Source organism: Piliocolobus tephrosceles, chromosome 4 (assembly GCF_002776525.5).
Source record: "Piliocolobus tephrosceles isolate RC106 chromosome 4, ASM277652v3, whole genome shotgun sequence".
Classification (NCBI taxonomy): Eukaryota; Metazoa; Chordata; class Mammalia; order Primates; family Cercopithecidae; genus Piliocolobus; species Piliocolobus tephrosceles.
In genome coordinates this window covers 128,566,817-128,588,227 of record NC_045437.1, presented here as the reverse complement: position 1 = coordinate 128,588,227, position 21,411 = coordinate 128,566,817, and the positions used below count along the sequence as shown (strand labels likewise).

General features: G+C 35.1%; 1 protein-coding gene across 15 annotated transcripts in view; it reads left to right on the top strand.

Annotated features, from left to right (window-relative positions):
• Positions 1-13,541: 13,541 nt before the first annotated feature.
• The window catches only part of GABRG2 (gamma-aminobutyric acid type A receptor subunit gamma2), a 91,432-nt gene continuing 83,562 nt past the window's right edge, over positions 13,542-21,411 (top strand). For 12 of the 15 annotated variants that reach the window (XM_031935473.1, XM_031935479.1, XM_031935478.1 and 9 more), the window contains exon 1: positions 13,542-14,320. In XM_031935473.1, coding sequence (XP_031791333.1) covers positions 14,214-14,320 — 107 coding nt within the window. In that variant the 5' untranslated portion in view covers positions 13,542-14,213. The remainder of the gene's footprint in view (positions 14,321-21,411) is intronic. The other 3 variants (XM_031935477.1, XM_031935475.1, XM_031935476.1) reach the window with 2 other exon arrangements.

Genomic DNA, 21,411 nt, shown 5'->3' with positions numbered 1-21,411 from the left:
TGCCTGTAATCCCAACAAGGCTGAGGGGGGCAAATCACTTCAGGTCAGGACTTCGAGACTAGCCTGACCAACATGGTGAATCCCTGTCCCTTTAAAAATACAAAAATTTGTCAGGTGTGGTGGCAGGCACCTGTAATCCTAGCTACTTGGGAGGCCGAGGCAGGAGAATTGCTCAAACCCAGGAGGTAGAGGTTGTAATGAGCAGAAATCGCACCACTGCCCTCCAACCTGGGTGTCAGAAAGTGACTCTGTCTCCAAATAAATAAATAAATAAAGATATGTCAATGTTGGTTCCTTAGTTGTAACAAATGTATCACACAGGTGCAGACTCTTGATGGTGGAAGACGCTACCTGTGAAAGAGAAAGAAAGAAAAAGGGATATGTGGGAACTATGTACTTGCTGGTCAATTTTACAGTGAACAAAAGACTGCTGTAAAGCATAAACCTATTAATTTTAAAAAATATTGACTTCTTTGTATACTTTATGATAGTCATGCCTTGGTGTTTACAGGTTGGAAATACATTTGTATTATATATTACTTTACTTTTGTTTTACATTATATTACTGTTAGGAAAGTATTTTTAAATCATTGGCTAGGTAGGGGTGGTTTTGAATTGTATTATAAGATAGTCCATGGATGAATAAAAAAAATTAGTTAACAAAAAAGGTGATTAAGTTGGATACAGTTGAGAACCATATCCATATTGATCACCTAACCCCAGGGCATGAAAATGAAAATGATAAATTCATTAACAAACATTAAACAGCAAGCAGAGAGAATTTCACTGGGGAATTTTCAGTGTGCGGTTACGTCTGTTTAGAAAACTGTATCTATGGGAAGGAAGCCAGGAAGGGGACTGCTTCTCATTTTAAGCTGTGTTTGGAGTTCAGAGGAGTAATCTGTTCCTTGGAGAGTTTGCAGGACATATGATATGTGCATGATTCAGAATTGGAACAGTCTGAAGGCAAGAGACTAGGACTGGAGCCTTCTGGTAAGAGAGGAAGACACAGCGTATGGGAGATATCCTGGGCTTTCACAGATTGGCAACATAGTTATGTGTTTTCCAAGTTAGATGTGATTTCCAAGAAAGGAAATTGGCTGTGGGTCACTGTAAAGGACTTCTGATCAGTGCAGAGACTGAGATGTCACACTGAGAGAGATCATCATCACCACCCAGGTACACTCTCCGCAACAGAAATCTTTTAATGGTTCTTAGTGGGGATAGCCGATGAACTCTCGCAAGTGTTTTATAAAAGAGACAGTAATTGTGTATCCCAAGTCCTGACACCAGATTATAATGTATTTATTGAGTGAAATATTTTCTGCTTTCCTGTTAGAAAGCAACTTCAGGGTGTGCACGTGTGTGCTTGCATGTGTGGAGTGTGTGTACTTCTCAGGGATGGAATGGAGGAAGATATACCAAGACAAAGCAGAAGTGTTAATTAATTCTCCCTCCTCTGCTCAGCTTTCTTCTCCTGATGTAAACCTTTCCATTGCAGCAAGACATGTTTTCAACTGGGAAGCATTTGGAGTTTTGTGGTAAATTGAATTGCACTTCTTAATGCCTCCTAAATACCCATTCATTAATTAGCTGACAGGGCCAGAAAAACTGTGAGAGATATGGCCAGGATTCCATGTGGACACAGGAAGAATTAGTTCACAGAGAACGTGGAAATGAAGTTTTTTCAGAAAGATTATATAAGAAGCTAAGTTTTAGATGTACCGAGTTTATTGCTCTGGGAGACTCCCAAGAGAATAGATCTATGAGGGAGAGGTTATTTGTTTACAAAGCACAGAAGAAGAAAGTCCTTACTTAGTGTTCCAGTAGGAGTGAGAATGGTAGAAAATAATAATCACTAAACTATAATCTCCTTAAGGGCAAGAAATGTGTTTAATGCAACTTTGCTTAAATAATGACTAGATTAATGCCTGGTAATTAGTAGGTACTAATAAATTTTGACACATGTTGTAGAATAATAAGAAAAGTCCTAATGATTTTAAAAGATAGTATTTATTGAACATATGATATAGGCCAAGAATTGTACAAATTGTTTACACATGTTAATCTTTTAATGCATGCACTGCCATGACATTAGTATTATTATGGACTCCTATGCAGAAAAGACAAATGTAAAAATTCTTAATCAGTTGTAACCTAGAAAAGATACTAACATTTCTGATAAGACTTAAAATATATATTAATTCTCCTTGCTGAAACCTTTCACTTTTTGACAGTAGCATTTATATTTGGCAGTTAATATTTTAAGATATTTTCTCTAAGTTTAAAGGGGCCATGCTTTCGTTTAAATATTAATTTGAAGGGATAAAATTAGTTTCCTTAATAAAACAGTCTGATGTTCTTAAGCTGAAAGTCTCCCTACAATTTGGTATATTCATATTGTATTTTCTAAGTTTTCATGCTTGTTTTCTGCTGATGCAAACGGTATCAAATAAACTGTGATAGTTGCAATAATGCTTTTATTTATAATCATGTTTTTACAAAAACTAAACATGTTTTAAATTAAACCCATAATTTAAGAAATGATTCACATTTCCAATGTAAATCATAACCACAATGAGATATAATTTCACCCCAGGAACAGCTATGATCAAAAAGACAAAAATAAGGTTATTTTCACCTTTAGAATAAAGGTTATTGTAGCCATTCTATGTGAAGCTAGCCAATGGCTAGATTGTAGCCATTCTCGTGAAGATGCAGAGAAAAGAGAACTCACACACTGTTGGTGGGAATGCAAATTAGTACAGCCACTATGAAAAACAGTATGGAGGTTTCTCAAAACACTAAAAATAGAACTACCATGTGATCCAGCAATTTCACTGCTGTATTTACCCAAAGGAAAGGGAATTAGTATATCAAAGCCATATTTGTACCCCCATTGTTTATTGCAGCACTATTCACAGTAGCCAAGAGTGGAATCAACCTAAATGTTCATCAACAGATGAATAAATAAAGAAAATGTGTTATATACATGCAAATGAAATACTACTTCAGCCGTTTAAAAAATTAAATCTTATCATCCATGGCAACAGGGATGAGCCTGGACAAAGTTATGTTAAGTGAAGTAAGTCAACCATAGAAACAAACATAGTGCACGTTCTTAGTCACATGTGAAAGCTAAAAAAGTTGTACTCAGCAGTAAATGGTAGAATTATGGTTATTAGAGGCTGGGAAGGGTAGAGAAGAAAGGAGGACCGGGAGAGGTTAGTGAAGGAATGCAAACCCACAACTAGACAGGAGGGATACATTTTAGTGCTCAATAGCACAATATGGTGACTATAATTAGCAATGATTTATTGTGTATTTTTAAATAACTAGAAGAGAAGATTTAAAATGTTCTCAAAACAAAAAGTAACAAGTGTCCAAGATGTTGGATATTCTAAATACTCTGCTTGATTATTACATGTTGTATGGATGTATCAAAATATCACACATGAGCCATAAACATGTATAAAATGTTAGGTATCATTTAAAAAAATTCACCTTTTGTCTGAAAAAAAGAAATGAAATTAATTAAAGTATATTCCAAGAATGCCATAAATGATCACTATGATTGTGTACTATCATTTCTACTTGCCCCTTATTTGTCCCTGCAGTTTAAAATCCTCTTGGAGGGATACCTGTGGAGATTGGGAAGCCATTAGAAAGGTAATTCACACGACAGTTGCAGGCCTGTCTGTCCCACAGGCACTCCTGTGACTCATGTCTACAAGGAAGTCCTTGGAAGGAATATCTTTAGCAATAAGATGATAGCCTGGGAAAAATTTGCTGAACTGTGTCATGATTGCCCAAAATATCTTAGAATCATTACAGGGTAATTCACAGCATTGATCAAGTTTCACACTGTGTGCCATACCAAGTAAAATACTGAGAATGGCTAGGAGTTTTCAGACTATATTTTTGGCATTTTTAAAAAATGATAAACCTAGTGATTTCAAAAGAATGGTCAAATTGGACTTCACACATTTGTTTCTGGGCCTCCAAGGCCCAGACTTCAGAACTTACATATCTGTATATTCTCTTGAACAAAGCAAGTCATGAGGACAGCCCAAGTTGAAAGCACGGAAAAAATGAGTCAACCTTTTAATCTGGCTCATCTAGTATTCTCCTGAACCACGGGGTAAGTACTTTGACTCTCCTGTGAAATTTAAGAACACTAAGCTTAAGATGACTAAACAAAACATTTTTTCCAGTTTTTCTTTTAGTGAAATAACGTGGACATCGACCCCATTAATGTCATGGTCTAATTAAAGGAGCTAATTTATCTGGAGGAGTTACAGATATTTTGTCTCATGGTCAGTGAATGCTATAACTTTAAGATTTGTGTCTATCTCCTATACCATCCCGTCATTGTATTGATGAGAAAATCATATATGAAAAATGCAGTAATTTTTTCAACGTCACAGAGTTAATGACAGAATCAAGATTCCTGACTCTGAATTATGTACTTTCTGTATCAGAGCATGTTGTCACTAAAGTTTTGTTGTAGCTAATGATTAGATAAGTGAATTGATAAAAATGTTGTTTATTACAATCATATTATTAAAACACTGTATACATTTATGCTTAAGTGTGCAAATTTTAAAATCAGATTATCCGGGTTTAAAACTTGCTCTCCTATGGACTATATGAACTCTATGGGCAAGCAATGTAACCTTCGGAAACTTTAATCTTCTCTATAGTAAACTTTAATAATAATAGTATCTGCTTTGTAGGAATTTTTAAATAAGGATTAAATAAGGTCTGTCACCTAGCACTCAGTCTGGCATAGGAAAAATGCTTAATCATTAACATAATATTTATTAATCAAATTTTTAATTAAGACTAAATTGATACCTAGTGAGAATGCTTAGATCTTAAGTGTATGATTCAATGAGTCTATAAGCATTTAAGCCTATTTATTACTTCCCATAAAAATGTGGAATATTACTTCACTCAAGAAATTTATCCTGTGTTTCAACCAGTGAGTTGTTACCTATTATAGGCAAATTCTGTACTGATTTTAATCACATAGACTTATTTTGCTACTCTTGAAGATTGTATAAATGGAATTAGGCAACATGTACTGTTTTTGTTCTTTGTTTAATATAATACTTTTGATATTGAACAATGTGATTGAATGTGTAATATTAATGAGTTTTTCATAAGATTGTTGCTAAATGGTATTCCATTGTATACTTATACTAAAATCTGATTATTTGGTTTCCTGTTGATGACATTTGGACTGTTTCCAGTTTGAATATATTTATACAATTCTTTATTAGAAGGGCTTTATTAGAGATATATATTTTGACTTAAAAAATAAATATCTTGAAGTAGAATCACTTAGTTTTATGATAAATGAGTGATTAACATTGCTAGAAGCTCCAAAATATTTTGCAAGTTGTTGAACCATTTTACATTTTCACCAGAAATGTTTCAGTTTCTGTTACTCTATATCCTCAAAATAAAATTAATAAAATTGGTATTACCAGTTTTGTTCATTGTGACTATTATAGTGAGTATAAAAAGCACAAATTGAAAGCATTTCCTTTGAAAACCGGCACAAGACAAGGATGCCCTCTCTCACCACTCCTATTCAACATAGTATCTGAAGTTCTGGCCAGGGCAATCAGGCAAGAGAAAGAAAGAAATCATATTCAAATAGGAAGAGAGGAAGTCAAATTGTCTCTGTTTGCTGATGACATGATTGTATATTTGAAAAACCCCATCGTCTCAGCCCAAAATCTCCTTAAGCTGATAAGCAACTTCAGCAAAGTCTCAGGATACAAAATCAATGTGCAAAAATCACTAGCATTCCTATACACCAAAAACAGACAAAAAGAGAGCCAAATCATGAGGCTTATTTTGTGAGAACCTGAAAAAAATGCACATTTTATAGTTTATTCTGCAATTATTGGATGTAGTATTCTATACACGTCAAGTCAGAAAACTTCTGTTAATATTTCCAAGTATGATTATGGGATTTGTCTATTACTCCTGCTCTCTCTGCTTTTACTACATTTACTTTGAAACTCTATGATCAGACATATAATTTCTTATAATTTGTATGTCTCCTTGGTGAGTTAATCTTTTTATCATTGTAATAAACCTCTCATTATCTTTTATAATACTCCTTGGATTCATATCTACTTTCAGCCAGTTTTGCTATTTGGATTTTGTTTGTCCCATTATTTTCCTTCTCTGCTCTGTACTTTCTGCCTTCTTTTTCATATATTAAATTATTTTTTAGTTTTTTTGTTTTAATTTCTGTGTTTTTAAATATATCTTTTTTGTATTACTTTTGTTGATACTTTCAGGATTGCCATTTTCATATTTAATGTACCAAAGTCTATTTATAGTTACTATTATATCACTTCATGAGATAAGCAAGAAACTTGTAACAGTAGAATTTTATTTATCTCCAACTCCAGAAAATGTTAAGCACAAATTATAGGAGGCTATTATTTTGGACTAAGCTCTTACACTAGGTCCTAACAGACCAGACTAAAAATCAAATGGGAGTAATTTATGCTAAAGTTCCAGATTACCAAACCTAAACTAAGTTGTTATCTGACCTTCACAGAAATGAGAAGAGACAGATAACAGCCAACTTCTCAAAGAGGCCAGTTGAAATCTTCAGGTGACAGGATAATGAAATTTTCTCTACTTTAATCCTTACACACACAAAAAAAGCAACCAAGGCAGGGTGTACAGGCTCATGTCTGTAATTCCAACACTTTGGGAGGCTTAGGCAAAAGAATTACTTGAGGCCAGGAGTATGACACCAGCCTGAGCAGCATAGTGAGGCTGCATCTCCTTAAAAAAAAAAAAAAATTAAAAATTAGCCAGGTGTGGTGGTGCATACCTGTAGTCCCAGCTACTTGGGAGGCTGAAGTGGGAGGATCACCTGAGCCAAGGAGTTCTAGGCTGCAGTGAGCTATGATTATACCACTATACTGCAGCTTGGACAATAAAGTTAGACCTTGTCTCCAAAAAATAAAACAAAACAAAAGAGTTAGTTTCAAGTAACCTGATGTTAAATAATGTTATATTTCTATTGTTTTTCCCCATCCCCACCTTGCAAGAAAAGTAAACTTTGAAAGGACTACTGACTAATTGTTCACTTCTGCTTCCTTCAGCCCCTCTCTATGAAACCAATTTCTTCTGCTCAGCTCATTGGAACAGATTCTACTGCAGGAAATGAAGCATTGCCTAATTCTAGAATCACAATAAAGCCAATTGAGGTCTTTAAATTCGTTGTAATTTCATCCTGTGAAACTACTTTGTGCTATTGTTAACATATATTTTATATGTGCTATAAACTCAAAAATGCACTGTTACGGTTTTTTCGTTAAAAAGTCAGGTGCCTTTTAAAGATATCAAGATAAAATATATCCTCTTTTTCTGTTTTCTCACATATTAACCATTTTCAGTGCTCCTCACTCCTTTTTCTAGATCTGGGTTTCCATCTGGTCTCACTTTCAGCATAAAGAATTTCTGTAGCATTATTTTTAGTTCAGTTTCACTGGTGACAAATTCTCTCAGCCTTCATTTATTTGAAAATGTCTTTATTTTGCTTTTATTTTTGAAGGATTTATTTACTAGATATAGAATTCTGTGTATACATTTTATTTCAGCACTTTAAAGATGTTGTCATCCAAAAAGCCAGCATGGTGGAGCTTGCCTGTCATCACTACTACTCGGGAAGCTGAGGCACGATCGCTTGAGCCCAGGAGTTCCAAGCTGTAGCGTGCAATGATTTTGAATAGCCACTGTGCTCCAGCCTGGAAATCATAGCAAGACAAAAAAAAAGAAAGAGAAAGAAAGAAAAAAAAAAAAAGAAAGAAGAAGGAAAGGGAAGGGAAGGGGAGGGTAAGGGAGGGGAGGGGAGGGGAGGGGAGAAAAGAAGTTGTCATCCACTATTTCCTGGGCTCACTTGTTTTGGTAAGTCACTATATTATTGGCCTCTCTAGAGACTATAATGGTTCATCTTTCTCTGGGCACTTTCCAAAATTTCAATGTATCTTTAGTTTCTGGATGTGTGGCTATAAAGTCCCTACAAGTCGATTTTACAGTGTTTACTCTGCTTTGAGTCTACTAAGCTTCTTGGATCTATATGTTAATATTGTCCAGCAATTTTGAGAAAATTTTGCCCATTATTACTTTGAATATTTTTCTGCTTAATTCTTCCTTTCTTCTCCCTCTACACAACTTTATTAGGATGTTTGATGTTATCTCACAGCCAGTGTCTCTTTTATTTTTGTTTTTAATATATTTCATTTTTTAATATTGGATAATTTTTATTAATCTGTCTTCAAGTTTTGTTGATCATTTCTTCAACTGCTATTCTGTAATTGACAACCTGCTATGAAAACTTATGCAGTGACTTGTTCCTTTCAGGCCCTATACATTTCAGTTCTACAGTTTCTATTTTGCTTTTTAAGAAAATAAAATCATTCCAGCCAGTCACAGTGGCTCGCTCCTGTAATCCCAGCACTTTGGGAGGCCAAGGCCAGAAGATCACATGAGGTCAGGGGTTCGAGGCCAGCTTGGCCAAGATGATGAAATCCCATCTCCACTAAAAATACAAAAATTAGTTGGACATGGTGTCACGCACTAGTAGTCCCAGATACTCGGGAGGCAGAGACAGGAGAATCACTTGAACTTGGAAGAAGAAGGTTAAAGTGAGCCAAGATCACTGCACTCCAGTTTGGGTGACACAGCAAGACTCTGTAATAGTAATATAGTAATAATAATAATAATAATAATAATAATAATAATAGTAATAATAATAATAATTTCCATTTATCTGCTGTGATTCACTACTGCTAACTTATTTGACCATAAATACTTTATTACCAAATTTTTCTTTAAGTTCTTTAACAACTTTACAGTGGTTGCTTGAATATCCTTATCTGCCAACTGCAGTATCTGGAGCATCTCAGGTTTTGCCTGTTTCTATTGACTGTATTAAAAAATATATACATATCCACACATACAAATACATATATATATATATATATATATATATATATTTATCCTATTATCTATACTGTTTTGTGACCTTTTTTAAACAATGTACAAGACATTTTGTATATTAATGACATTCTGATTTGTTATATTCCTCTGATTGATTCCTGTTGATTGTTATTATCAATATTAAGAGTTAAATTACAGATAAATTAATCTTGTGGAGGATTCATTCTATACTTTTTGCAGTTTGATCAATCTCCGTTTCGTCCTTAGAGCAAATCCATTGTTTAAGAACAGAGAAAAGTTATGGTCCTTCTGGGGTTTTGAAGGAATGTCAGAGAGGTTTATGAAGACCCCCTCACTTACTGGAATTCAAACTTCAAACTCTGTGTCTCCTGCAGTTAGTGGCAGCTGAAATATTTGTCCAACTTTTTAAGTCTCTCAATGTTTGCTTTCTTCTGGGCTTCTTGATGTCTTTTCTTCTTTTTCACACAAAAGCAAACAAAATTTAAGGCAAGTTTATATACAGATGTGGAGTCTTATATTTCTGTCTGTGATTTCCCCGCTCATATGAGCTGCTCTGTTAGTCCCCAAGATTCCTCTTAAACATCAAGTCAATAAGATTGCTGCTGTCTGCTGATTCTAACCTTCCTGCATTTTTGGAATGGAAGGGCTTCCTGGATGTTGGACTTTCTGTGCTAAAAGCCAGGAAGTTTCCACAGAGGAAAAGCCACAAAATCTTAGATCTTATCCAATTCAATTTTTATTTATTTATTTATTTATTTACTTACTTACTGAGATGGAGTTTTGCTATTGTCGCCCAGGCTGGAGTGCAGTGGTATAATCTCGGCTCACTGCAACCTCTCCCTCCCAGGTTCAAGCGATGCTCCTGCCTCAGCCTCCCAAGTAGCTGGGACAACAAGCACGCACCACTATGCCCAGCTAATTTTTTGTATTTTTACGAGAGATGGGGTTTCACCATGTTGGCCTGGCTTGTCTTGAACTTCAGGTAGTTCGCCTGCCTGGGCCTCCCAAAGTGCTGGGATTACAGACGTGAGCCACCTCCCCTGGCCTCAATTTCCTCTCTTGTTGGCCATATCTTCACACTTTCTGCCTCCTTTCGGTAGCATCCCACTACTTCACATATTTGCTTATTTAATATTTTGTCTAATAGTAATAATTATTTCCTACAGAATAGTCTACTTTGTCACTATCAGAAGCAGAATAAAAATAATATATTTTACTTTTCCAAGTAATGAGAGATTTGATATCAACAACCAAACTTGTCCAACTTATAACCTCATAATTCACTTCTGGGTGTAGTAACTATTGCAAGAATAGTAGTAATAATACAATGTCAAATTATAAGCAAAAAAAAAAAAAAAAAACTTTATTCATAGAGAATTAACTTGTAAAACAATTTTCCAACATATTGGCAAGGCTTGTTTGGATAAGTGGATTTGGGTGGTAGTTTTCTTCTTTTACTTTCCAATGTTTTTCAAAAGTTAATATAATTAAATAAATACACACACATATACACATATATGCGGCAACTTGGTATACTGAGGATTTTAAACTGAAGGAAATTGAGAAGACCACAGAAGCAAGAAGGTCTTTCTGACCTTCTTCTGCACCCCTTCTCTCCTGAATCAGGCCGTAGAAACTATAGAGAATTTCCTTCGCTCCTTTTTCCCAGCAGTGGACCATAAAACCTAGTTGACCTTCCCCTGAAAATAGGTCATAAGGCCCTCATCCAAGGGATGTCCTCCCCGTGCCTCAAGTAAAACAAGGTCTTTATCTCTGAAGACACAGAGACATGGAGAACAATCTGAACCAGCAAGTCTCTCTGAGTTCCCCCGTTTATGCCCTTTAGATAATATCTGTTTTCATCCAATAATGTTTCTGCACAACTATCCACTTCTTTATTTGATTTAGCATAAAATATACAATTTTCTCTGTTTCTTTTGACCTTTCATTTCTAAAGGCTCCCATGTCACATAAAATTTGTATGAAATAAATATTTATGCCTTTCTATTGTTAATCTGTCGTTTGTTGTAGGGGTCTCAGACATAAAATTTGTATCAGATAGGAAAATATATATTTCCTCTACAATATATACATATATACTATGTACAATGATAAGATAAGCATCGTGTTTATCAAATAATGATTACTTTATTGATTATAAGTGTAATCTTAAAAATGGGCAAGAGTATACCTCAAAGCTGATAACAAAAGAAATTACTAGGTCTCTTATAAACACCATTGAATATAACACATATTGTAAAATCTTAGAAAATACATTAAAATACTTTTTTTTAAGACAGCAGTCAGCAGATAAGAAAGATCCACAGAGGCACACTGATGCCTACTAGCTACGAATGGCACAATTAAATTTGTACTCAGATACTATAAATATTAAAATTACTTCTATGGTTTCTCTTAATATGCTGGGCAAAATTCGATCATTCAATAGCTTCTAATTTACAGGGGCCATTCATATACTGATAAGGGATCAGTATATGAATGGCTGATCCCATCATATACTGATAAGGGATCAGTATATGAATCACTTCTTTGTGAATGTGGCAGCATTCATTTTCACAACTTCGTTATATTTGACAATAAATAAACTCATTTGAGAAACTTACAGAAAAAAATTGGAAATGTCATGCATGGTAGATATTTTATATAGTCCATAAAAATTACAACCTTGTGGCCTGGATGCCTACTTGGTTTGGCCTCCTTTGCATTTTAAAAATTAGAACATTTTACTCTGGAATTCTTATTTCCATTTCTTCTGGCAATTTTGACTGGAACTGAACAGTGTGGTAGCTCCATTTGGATGGAGTATTGGCACTTGAGTGTGCATGGTTTTCACCACTTTACTGATTCATAACCTGCCAATGTCTTCCATTTATCTCACTTGCTTGGGTTCTGTAGGCACTTAAGTAAATACCCACACACACACACACACAAATCTTAGCCTACGAAAGTGTGATTCAATAATTTCACTAAGAAAATATATACAGCTATAAACAAACTAGGCTCTTTGGAAGAAAAATTGTGAACATAAGAAGGGGCATGACATTAGCCAGGCATAGCGATGTAGTCCTATAGTCCCAGCTACTTAGCGGGTTGAAGTAGGAGGATTGCTTCAGCCCACGAGTTTGAGGCTGCAGTGAGCTATGACTGTTCCCCTGCACTCCAGGTTGGGTGACAGAGCAAGACCTTGTCTCTAAATAAATAAATTAAAGAATTAAAGAAAGGAAAAAGACTTTCACAGTGCGGCAAAGAACACGAGGATTGTATAAAAAGGGAATTTATGCTTGCTCTGCCAATATTTTAGTCACAATGGAAAAAAGTCAAAATTGCATTTGAATATGGTTTTCATTGGATTTTTGTCTAAATGCCCTAAGAACGAGTTAATGGGTGCAGCACACCAACATGGCACAGGTATACATAGGTAACAAACCTGCACATTGTGCACATGTGCCCTAGAACTTAAAGTATAATAAAAAAAATTTTTAAAAAAAGAATAACTCTGCCTAAGGCAGAGTTATAAAGCCTTGCAGGATTCCAGGTGGGTTTGTCAGGCCTTTTTTGCTTCATTGGCAGAATGCATCTCCTCAACCCATGTGTTGGGCAACAGCTACTGGTAATTCTTTCTGCTTTCCTTGGGTATACTTTAGTGTTAGTGATGGAGTGTGGACCTGATTTTCTCATGTTCTATTCCTATGTCTCCTGGACTCCTTACTCAAATTCCATTCCTGGAAGACTTTTTTTCTTGCAGAAAAGGCACTTATTTTGAAACAACTCCTTTTCACTTTCCACAAAGGGATAAGATTGGTCCTCATCACTAGTACTGCTTCCTGCATACCTTTGTGGTGGTATCTTGACTTCAAAGAACCATGAAACACTCCCTCACTTTATTTTTTATGATCAGTGAAAGGGATTTCCTCTGTGGTGGATGAACTAGTTTGGTATAAAGGGAGTATCTTCTATATATTAGTATCTATAGTAACATTCTAGGCAAGAAAGAAGCATGCGAATACCACTCATCCAACCTAAAAACTTTCAGGATTATTACCAAGAAGAACAAAAAAATCAACCTCCCACATAACAAACAGAAAACCCTTTGCATTGTTAAATGACCTCCTGATTATACCCCACTGCCCACCCTTCCTTCAAAAAACGGCCCTCCTATTTTGTGGTGTGTAATCTTTACTCAAGCTGCTATCCCTGTGCAATTACATTTGTCAAACTTCAAGCAGTTTTGTGTCTGTGCATTTTTGCTGGGGTTGGAGAACTGACAAGGGAGGAATGAATCTTGAGTAGCATAGAATTTCTCCATGTCCTTTAATTCTATCAATGTTTTCTTCTCTCATTCAAATTGAATTCACCAAATCTGTCTGCCTACAGGATGACTTACTGAGACACTCACACCTCCCCCACTGTCTGCTCCCCCAGCTCTAACAATGCAACCATGATTTCTAAGACTGTACGAGTTTAAAATAAGGATTCTTGGCAGATCTGACGACCACAAACCTTCTGTCATTGATGATGTAGTTTCTGGGCTTGCTAAAGCATCTCTTGTCCCCATGAATGCCAGTCCTTGCGTGCTTGTGTGTGCAGTAAAGGGTTAAAAAGCTTTGGAAAGACACCACGCATGTGTTAATTCGTGCTGCAGCAGCGTGCATCACTTCCACTTTGACCTCATAGTTAATCTGCGTGATAGTTAATCACGCAGAGTCGCTAGTGATTTTTTTCCTATTTATTTTAAATACACATACACGCACAGGGCGCTGCCCCCTGTAAAAGAAAAAAAATCAAAACAAACAAATAAATAACCCCAAAGAGATGGGCCCGGGGGAGAACGCGTAAGTGTGAGGGGCATGAGTATACACGAGTGTGCGCGTCTTTCCCTCTCCCTTATTTGTCTCCGTGTGAGTCTCTCCTTGTACCCTCCCCCTGCCTCGATGATATTACTCCCCCAGACTTGGAAGCCGCTGCCAGAGTGACGCTTTGATGGTATCTGCAAGCGTTTGTGCTGATCTTATCTCTGCCCCCTGAATATTAATTCCCAAATCTGGTAGCAATCCATCTCCCCAGTAACGGGACCTACTAGAGGCAGGTGGGGGGAGCCACCACCAGATCATAAGCATAAGAATAATACAAAGGGGAGGGATTCTTCTGCAACCAAGAGGCAAGAGGCGAGAGGAGGAAAAAAAAAAGCGATGAGTTCGCCAAATATATGGAGCACAGGAAGCTCAGTCTACTCGACTCCTGTATTTTCACAGAAAATGACGGTGTGGATTCTGCTCCTGCTGTCGCTCTACCCTGGGTAAGATGTGCCCTTTTTGGCGTCGTTTTGTTCTGAAGAGGTGGGGAGAAGGTGTGGGGAGGGGGAACTCTGGAGACCACCCAGATTTAAAACACTCTCCTAGGATGGGAGGCTTTATAATTTAGGGGAGAGTGAATATATGGGGCGGGGACTGGAGGAAGAAAAGTGGAAGGTCACTTTCATTAATGTATTCATTTATTGGATTTTATTTTATTTTATTGTTTTGGTTTTAGAGTGGAAAAGGTAACCTCATAAAGACTAAATACTTGGGGAGCAGCATTTTGACATTACTGCAGTCTGATGTCGGAGTGGGCTGTGCTGATAGACGCCGGCATTTGAGGCCATGTTGCAAGCGTTTTGGGTGGGGGTCTGATGAAGAAATTTACAAATGGGTCCTGGCGCACACCGGAGAGATATGTGTGAGGGAGCTGGGGGGAGGGGCGTCGGGCGGCCCTGTTCCTGTGTACTAAGGCATCGCTTGCCTCTGCACCTGGCATTCTTAAGGTCAGTCAGCCAGGTTTTGCATCCAGTCCCATTGACCCAACAACCAACTCCCCGTGTGCAAACATGGTTCAGCACCAGGGACAGCAGTCCTGGTTAGGGCCAAAGAGATAGAGAGGCTTGTCTAACCTGATAGAACGTCTCTAAATATACTCAGGGCATCCATAAAATCAGACAGAAGGCCAATGAAGCCACGGGACACTAATGCAATATAGAGATCCTGATCTGATTACCTCTACTCCCTCCTCGATATGGGAAGAGGACTATTGGGCATAGGGTGGAGAATGTAGTTAAATTATTGTATAGGGGAATATGTGTCTGGAAAAAGAGTTGGCCTTGCTGCAGTGTTGGAAAATATGCTGAACCAGGTGATTGTGATGCCAAAATCGTGAAGTATGCATTAATGCTTTAAAACCTTGCTGCACTGAATAGAAACAAAAAGGACAGGCTGGAGACTGGACTCCTGAAAACCCTGAGAATGTATATGCTCTGAAGTGCCTGGCATTTAAATTTACTTGAACTTCCTTGAGCTAAGAGTATTAGAGGAGTAACCATCCATGCAGCTTAGCTGACTCCTCGTCTACCTACCTAAGTACCTCCCCGACTCTCCAAGCTTTCTAGCTAGGACCAAAGGCATGTTAGAGGTCCACTATTTACATTACTTGCATTCTTCTATATTTTCATTTTGAAATAAAGTTCTATAAATACACCTCTCATATCCTACCAATGTAAAGAAAGAAACAAATGAAAAACTGGCTATAGAAAATATCAACACAGTGCCCTAACATTTTTTTTTTGTGACTTGACAATCTTACATGGTAGTTGTAACAAAAGCAGCTGAAAGGGATGGAGGTTAAACTAGTTTTTATTAAAAAAAATTATTGAAACCAGGCAACTTCTCTGGGCCCCTCTTATCTAAGATGGGTAATAAGACAGATTTATGATAAAGAAGTTCAGGCAAAATAAAGAGAGAAAATCTCACTTTGGAGTTTCTAAACAGAGAGAGGGTCTCCTTAACTCTTCCAGCACTTTTCTTACCTTCCTTATTTACTATAAAAATAGAACGTATTTTCACCAGGATTATAAGATTTCAGTAGCTTTCTCAGAATAGGAGAGGGCCTTTTACTGGAAACAGTCTTATATGTAAGATAATTTAGTGAAATCCTGAAAAAAATAATTTTTCGATTCAAAATTTGAACTCATTTTTATACTTAAGGTTGTGGATAGCTGTTAATTTGTTTCAGAAATTAGAGAATAGATAGTTACTTACTCATAGAAAATATCTTTCCCCTATTTCTATCATTAATGAAACCTGTGGATTAAAATCTAGACAAGACACAAGGGAATGTCTTTATTTTTGACTCATCTCCATCCTAGCAAACAATTGTCTAACTTAATAGATAAGAATATTATGTATTTTATCTTCAGTAACCCTATTTTAACCTAAACATGTTTAACTTTACCGTAGTTCATAATAAAATAGTATTTAAGGTATCTTCCTGTTACCACAGCCCCACCTTTTCCATTTTAATGTCATATAAAAAGTAAATTTGATGATACATTTTAATTTTCAATTTGTACCAGACTGCCTTAGATGAGTTTTTTAAAAGAGCTCTAAAAACATGAGCTATCTGTAATGGAAACTCCCCAAAGTGGTAATTTTTGCATTCTCTCATAGTGACAGAGAATGGAGTCATTGCTGTTTGGTGCAGAGAATGTGATGAGAGTTTCAGTCTGCTGCAATCCCATAAAAAAAGTCATTTGAATCGTTTAGTAGGACTGGAGGTAAATAGAAGCTTTGATCTCTAAAGCTGATCCTCAGGAAGGACAATAAATAACTAGGAAATATTTGAGACACGAGGAGCCCATAGGAAATGGTATTTATGAAGTAATACTTTTGTGGTAAACAGGAGTAGCAAAACCACCTGGAAAGTTAAAGAGAAATCAAAATAAATAATTGGTTTTTTATTTATATAACTCAAAAGATTGTTTTTGCCCTCATTAAATGACAAAGTTTATTAGTCTGTGTCTTTACAAAAGTTAAACAAGGAGATAAATAAAGCATCGAAGTGAGAATATTAATAACTAATATCTCTTCTTATAAGTGAAATAGTTAATTTCTGAAACTCAAAATTTTTAAACATTCACATATCTTGTGCTGTCATAAAAAATAACCTGCGGAACTTACTAAAATGGAGATTCCTACACTATACACTGAATGCTTTTTAATCATTATGTCTGGGGTGGAGAACAGGAATATTCAACAGGAATATTTTCAACAAGTACCCTAGACCTTACTTTGAAGAAAAGTGGTCTATACTTTGCTGATTTCCAAAAGTTTATTTATTGTTATATTTAATATTTAAAAGTGTTTTGATAATTCATATTTTATTATTCAGCTGGGCAGGATGAATCAATTTAACATCAATAATCTTTTATTTGTATGTCAATCATTGAGAATATTATACATATAATAAAACATGAGGAATAGTGTAAAGAACACACCCACATTAGTTATGAGAAGATATTGGTTCCAAAAAAAAATACATACATATATAATGTGTATGTGATTATATTGAAAAACTATATATATACCACATATATGTGCATAGAGATTTTAAAACAAATCTTATACTTTTATAAACTTTTTTGGTGTAATTTTATTCCATCTCAGAGTAAAAATACACTGGAGGGAAGAAAAAATACAGAAAAACATAAAAAATAATTTAGAGTAAACAAGAATAAGTGAAACATAAAGTGTTTTGGTTTTATTAGAATAAAATAAGATTTTATAATATGCTTAGAGTGACAAACAATTATTTTTCAAGGATAGACTGAGCAGAAATAAATTGGACTGAATTTTTGATGATCCATCCAAACTTTACTTTTAAGTGCTCATTCTGAATTTTTAAAAAGAAAATACAGTTAAAGGTTTATACATATTTTCTACTTTTAGCTGTTGCCTAAACTAAGATGCTTTCCACGATGTTTCTTATGAGCTGCTAAAGTGTTTTTATTCTATAATTTTATTTTAGATATTTCTTTAACAGACTAGGACTAAGCATGTAGAAAACAAAATATTTTGATTCTTCAATATAACCTTATTTGTTTACAGAATTAATCTCTACAGACAAGCTTTTTATTCTTTATCTTTCTAAATGCTCCATCTGGTATCCTCCAGAAAAAATTTATTTCCTCAGCATCCTAAATTGCTTTACTTGTAGACAAAACATTTCAAATAGTCTATCCTGAGGTAGACTGGGTAGACTATTTGAATGGTAGGGTTATTCTACCTTCCAAATTTGAAAGGTTATCCTGAAGCCACCATTAACCTGAAAGAAAACATAAAGAAGAACAGAAAGAAAGTAAATACTCATCACCCAGTATTTCCCAGAACCCGGTTGCCCACTACTATCTAAACAAAACACCTGAATTGCAGGCAGAAGTTGCAAATTGGCTTGTAATTTAAATAATGAGTTATATAAATGCCTGTTTCATGTCCTAGATTCATTCAGAGCAGCTAATTTCCTCAAAATAATTGATTTAAAGCCTATGTATTTTAATGATAGAGGTCTCTGTTCTATACTTTAAAAAATTGTTTCATGCCAAGGATTTCCACTCAAATTGGAAGGAAGTTAAGACTAATTTTAGATACTGTATTTCTTTGCTATAAATATTATGCTACTAGGGTCCTGGCTACCTCTCTACTACAATTTCCCAGCCATTTCAAGACAGACTTTTCAGTTTAAGTACAAGTAGGTTTTACTGGAATTATACATACTTGTTGTTCTCCAAATACTTCTGCCAAATTGACTGATTATAGAAGACTGAATTATAATTAAAAGTTATAATCAGAGTAGTTTGGAGATGGATTGATCACTACAGGTGTCAGCACTATTCAAATGCTTAAAGGTTCAGGATTTCAGTTGAGATGAATATTCCAGATGTGATACTTTATTCGGGTAGTCATGCAGAAGACAATGCATCTTTCTGCTGCCAGGGTATCAGACACTTCTGTGACCTCTTCAAAGTCAGAAATCAAATAGTCATAAGATAATATCAATTTTATGCCCCACTTGTGTTATGTTATACATACACACTGAATCAAATAAGACACACGCACATACACACATACACACACACTTAATCCTCACTGTGACTCCACAAAGTATTTATCATCAACCATATTTGAAAGACTAGGAAACCAAGATTATAGACAGATGAAATAACTTGCTTAAACACAATAGATAATTAGAAGCAACATAATATAATAAGTATGAATGTGGATATAAGTAAACATGTATACATATATAATGATGTTTATATATGTGTATACATATGAATCATAGTAACTTGGTTTTTTAGATCTGTCAATATTATCTTCTGTGTTTTTTTAATCAGTTTGGAGTCTCAATCCATCGATAGTGTTCCTAGAAGTGTAACAGGTGGACTGGATTATCTACAAGTTATTTACTAGTTTTAATATTCATGATTCTCACATTCTGTCTTCAGATGATAGAATCCACAACATACTTTACATCCATTCAGTCCACTGAATAAATCAAAATGTCTAATCTATATAAAGACATGGTTTAAGATACTCAATCTCCAACAATGACATCATTATTACATTTTCATTGTTTTGATTGAAAAGTCTAGACAGAAATGCTTAGTAACAGTCTAAAATTCAGTTTTTCTTAATTTAAGAGCATATTAAATGGAATTATTTAGAGCTGAACCAAAATTATGTTTAGAATATATATTTCCTCATTGGTTGTGTCTATGTAAGTAAAGCATAGTTTAATCTGCACTTAATTATTCATCCAGAACATCCAGAAACTTAACTATAGCATGTCATTCCATTTTTAAAGAGGAGACCTTGCCTTCTATTGAGCAAATCTATAGGAAACTTGCTCAATGTTGTCCTCCAGTTTTCTTACACAAATTCTTAGAAAAGTGGAAGACAAAATTGAGTCAACTATACTCAATATTAAAGTAGAAATAATATTACAACTTCATATATGGATATGTATAATTTTAATATGTAGATATTGAATGATGACATATTTTTAATCACCCCAATTATACTAGCAACCAGTTAATTAACATTACTATGTGGTAACAACATAAAAGCTCTTACGTTTTAATTTCTAGAGTAATAAGAAGTTATAATTTCTAGAAAGTAATAGGGATTTTACATTTTTACAGGAATGTTTGCATTCACAGTTTTATTCTCTCAGTAGACTCATGAGTTACATGAAAAAGATAACATTTTCTCCTGACAACTGTAGAAAACGAGATATTGAGAGATTAAGGGACTTCTTCAAGGATCCTTTACTATTGGCTGTAGAACAGAATTAAGATCCCCTCCTTGAATTCATAGCGCAATACATCACATTGAACAAGTATAGTCGCCCCACCCCCACCCCTGCTTTTTTTTTCTAAATGTAAGAAAATACTTTAGTTGTTTAGAGAAGTAAAAGTCCTCTCTAACTTGCATTACTGGGGAGGGTTATTTCCTATTCATTTGTTCCCCATATAGAGAATAAATATCCTTTTAAAAAGGAAATAAAAAGCTCCTTTAAAGTTACACATTAGTGGTTTAGGGTAAAAATAAAACTTAACTTCAAATCATATTAATCCCTACAGTATTATGATATAAGAGCACAAACCTGGGTAATAATTCTATATTATTATAAAAATCATTGTATAACTCTGCATAGATAAAATACCATGTAAATGCTAAATAAGTAGCACTGATACTACACTCTCCACCCATTCATAAAGAAAACCACGTAAGTACCAAATAACATAATCGTGGAGAAAACAAGGGATGCTTTAAAGCAAAGATCCTTTGTTATAATAGAAACCCTGCCATGAACCCAAGTGTTGATGTAAAGCCAAAGTCTACATAGTAAGACAAATATGCAGTGGGTATTTGCTTAAATACACCTAAAGAAATAGCAGAACTTACTGTATATTTATATCAATAAAATAACTAAAACAAACTGAATATAATATGTCATTAAAATCTTGATAGGAAAAAATAAATGACTGATGCTTTCACATGTTCTTTTTTTGTTGGTTATCAGTTCTTTTTATAAATTGCTTTTGAAAACACACTTGAGATACATAATTGAGGAAAGCAACTCCAAATGTAAAAAGAGAAATAAATGTATAATTTATTAATTAATTTATGAAATGTACTGTATTTGAGTCAATTCTGGGATTTTTGCATTATAGAGAATACAGGCCAAATTTCCCTAAAGAATTTTCTAACCACTTGTTTAGAGCATGCTAAGAGGTTGTAAAAGATTTTGTGTTTGTAGTAGAGATAACAATTGGCCTCTTAGTCTTTTTTTATGGTGGACATTCATGAGTGAATTACCTGATTTCTGTAGGCAGAAGTGGAGCTACCTCCCACTATGGTAGGAGATAAGAAATTGAACAGTTCCTTCTACTCTTAAGCCAATAACCTTCTTCCACAAGTACTCCTCTGCCATTTAATCCTTAAACTTCTACACATAGCTGCGAGGATGGGGAAAGAAAAGGCACCGAGGGCTGTTTTACTAGTCTTTTATAGAAAGCTC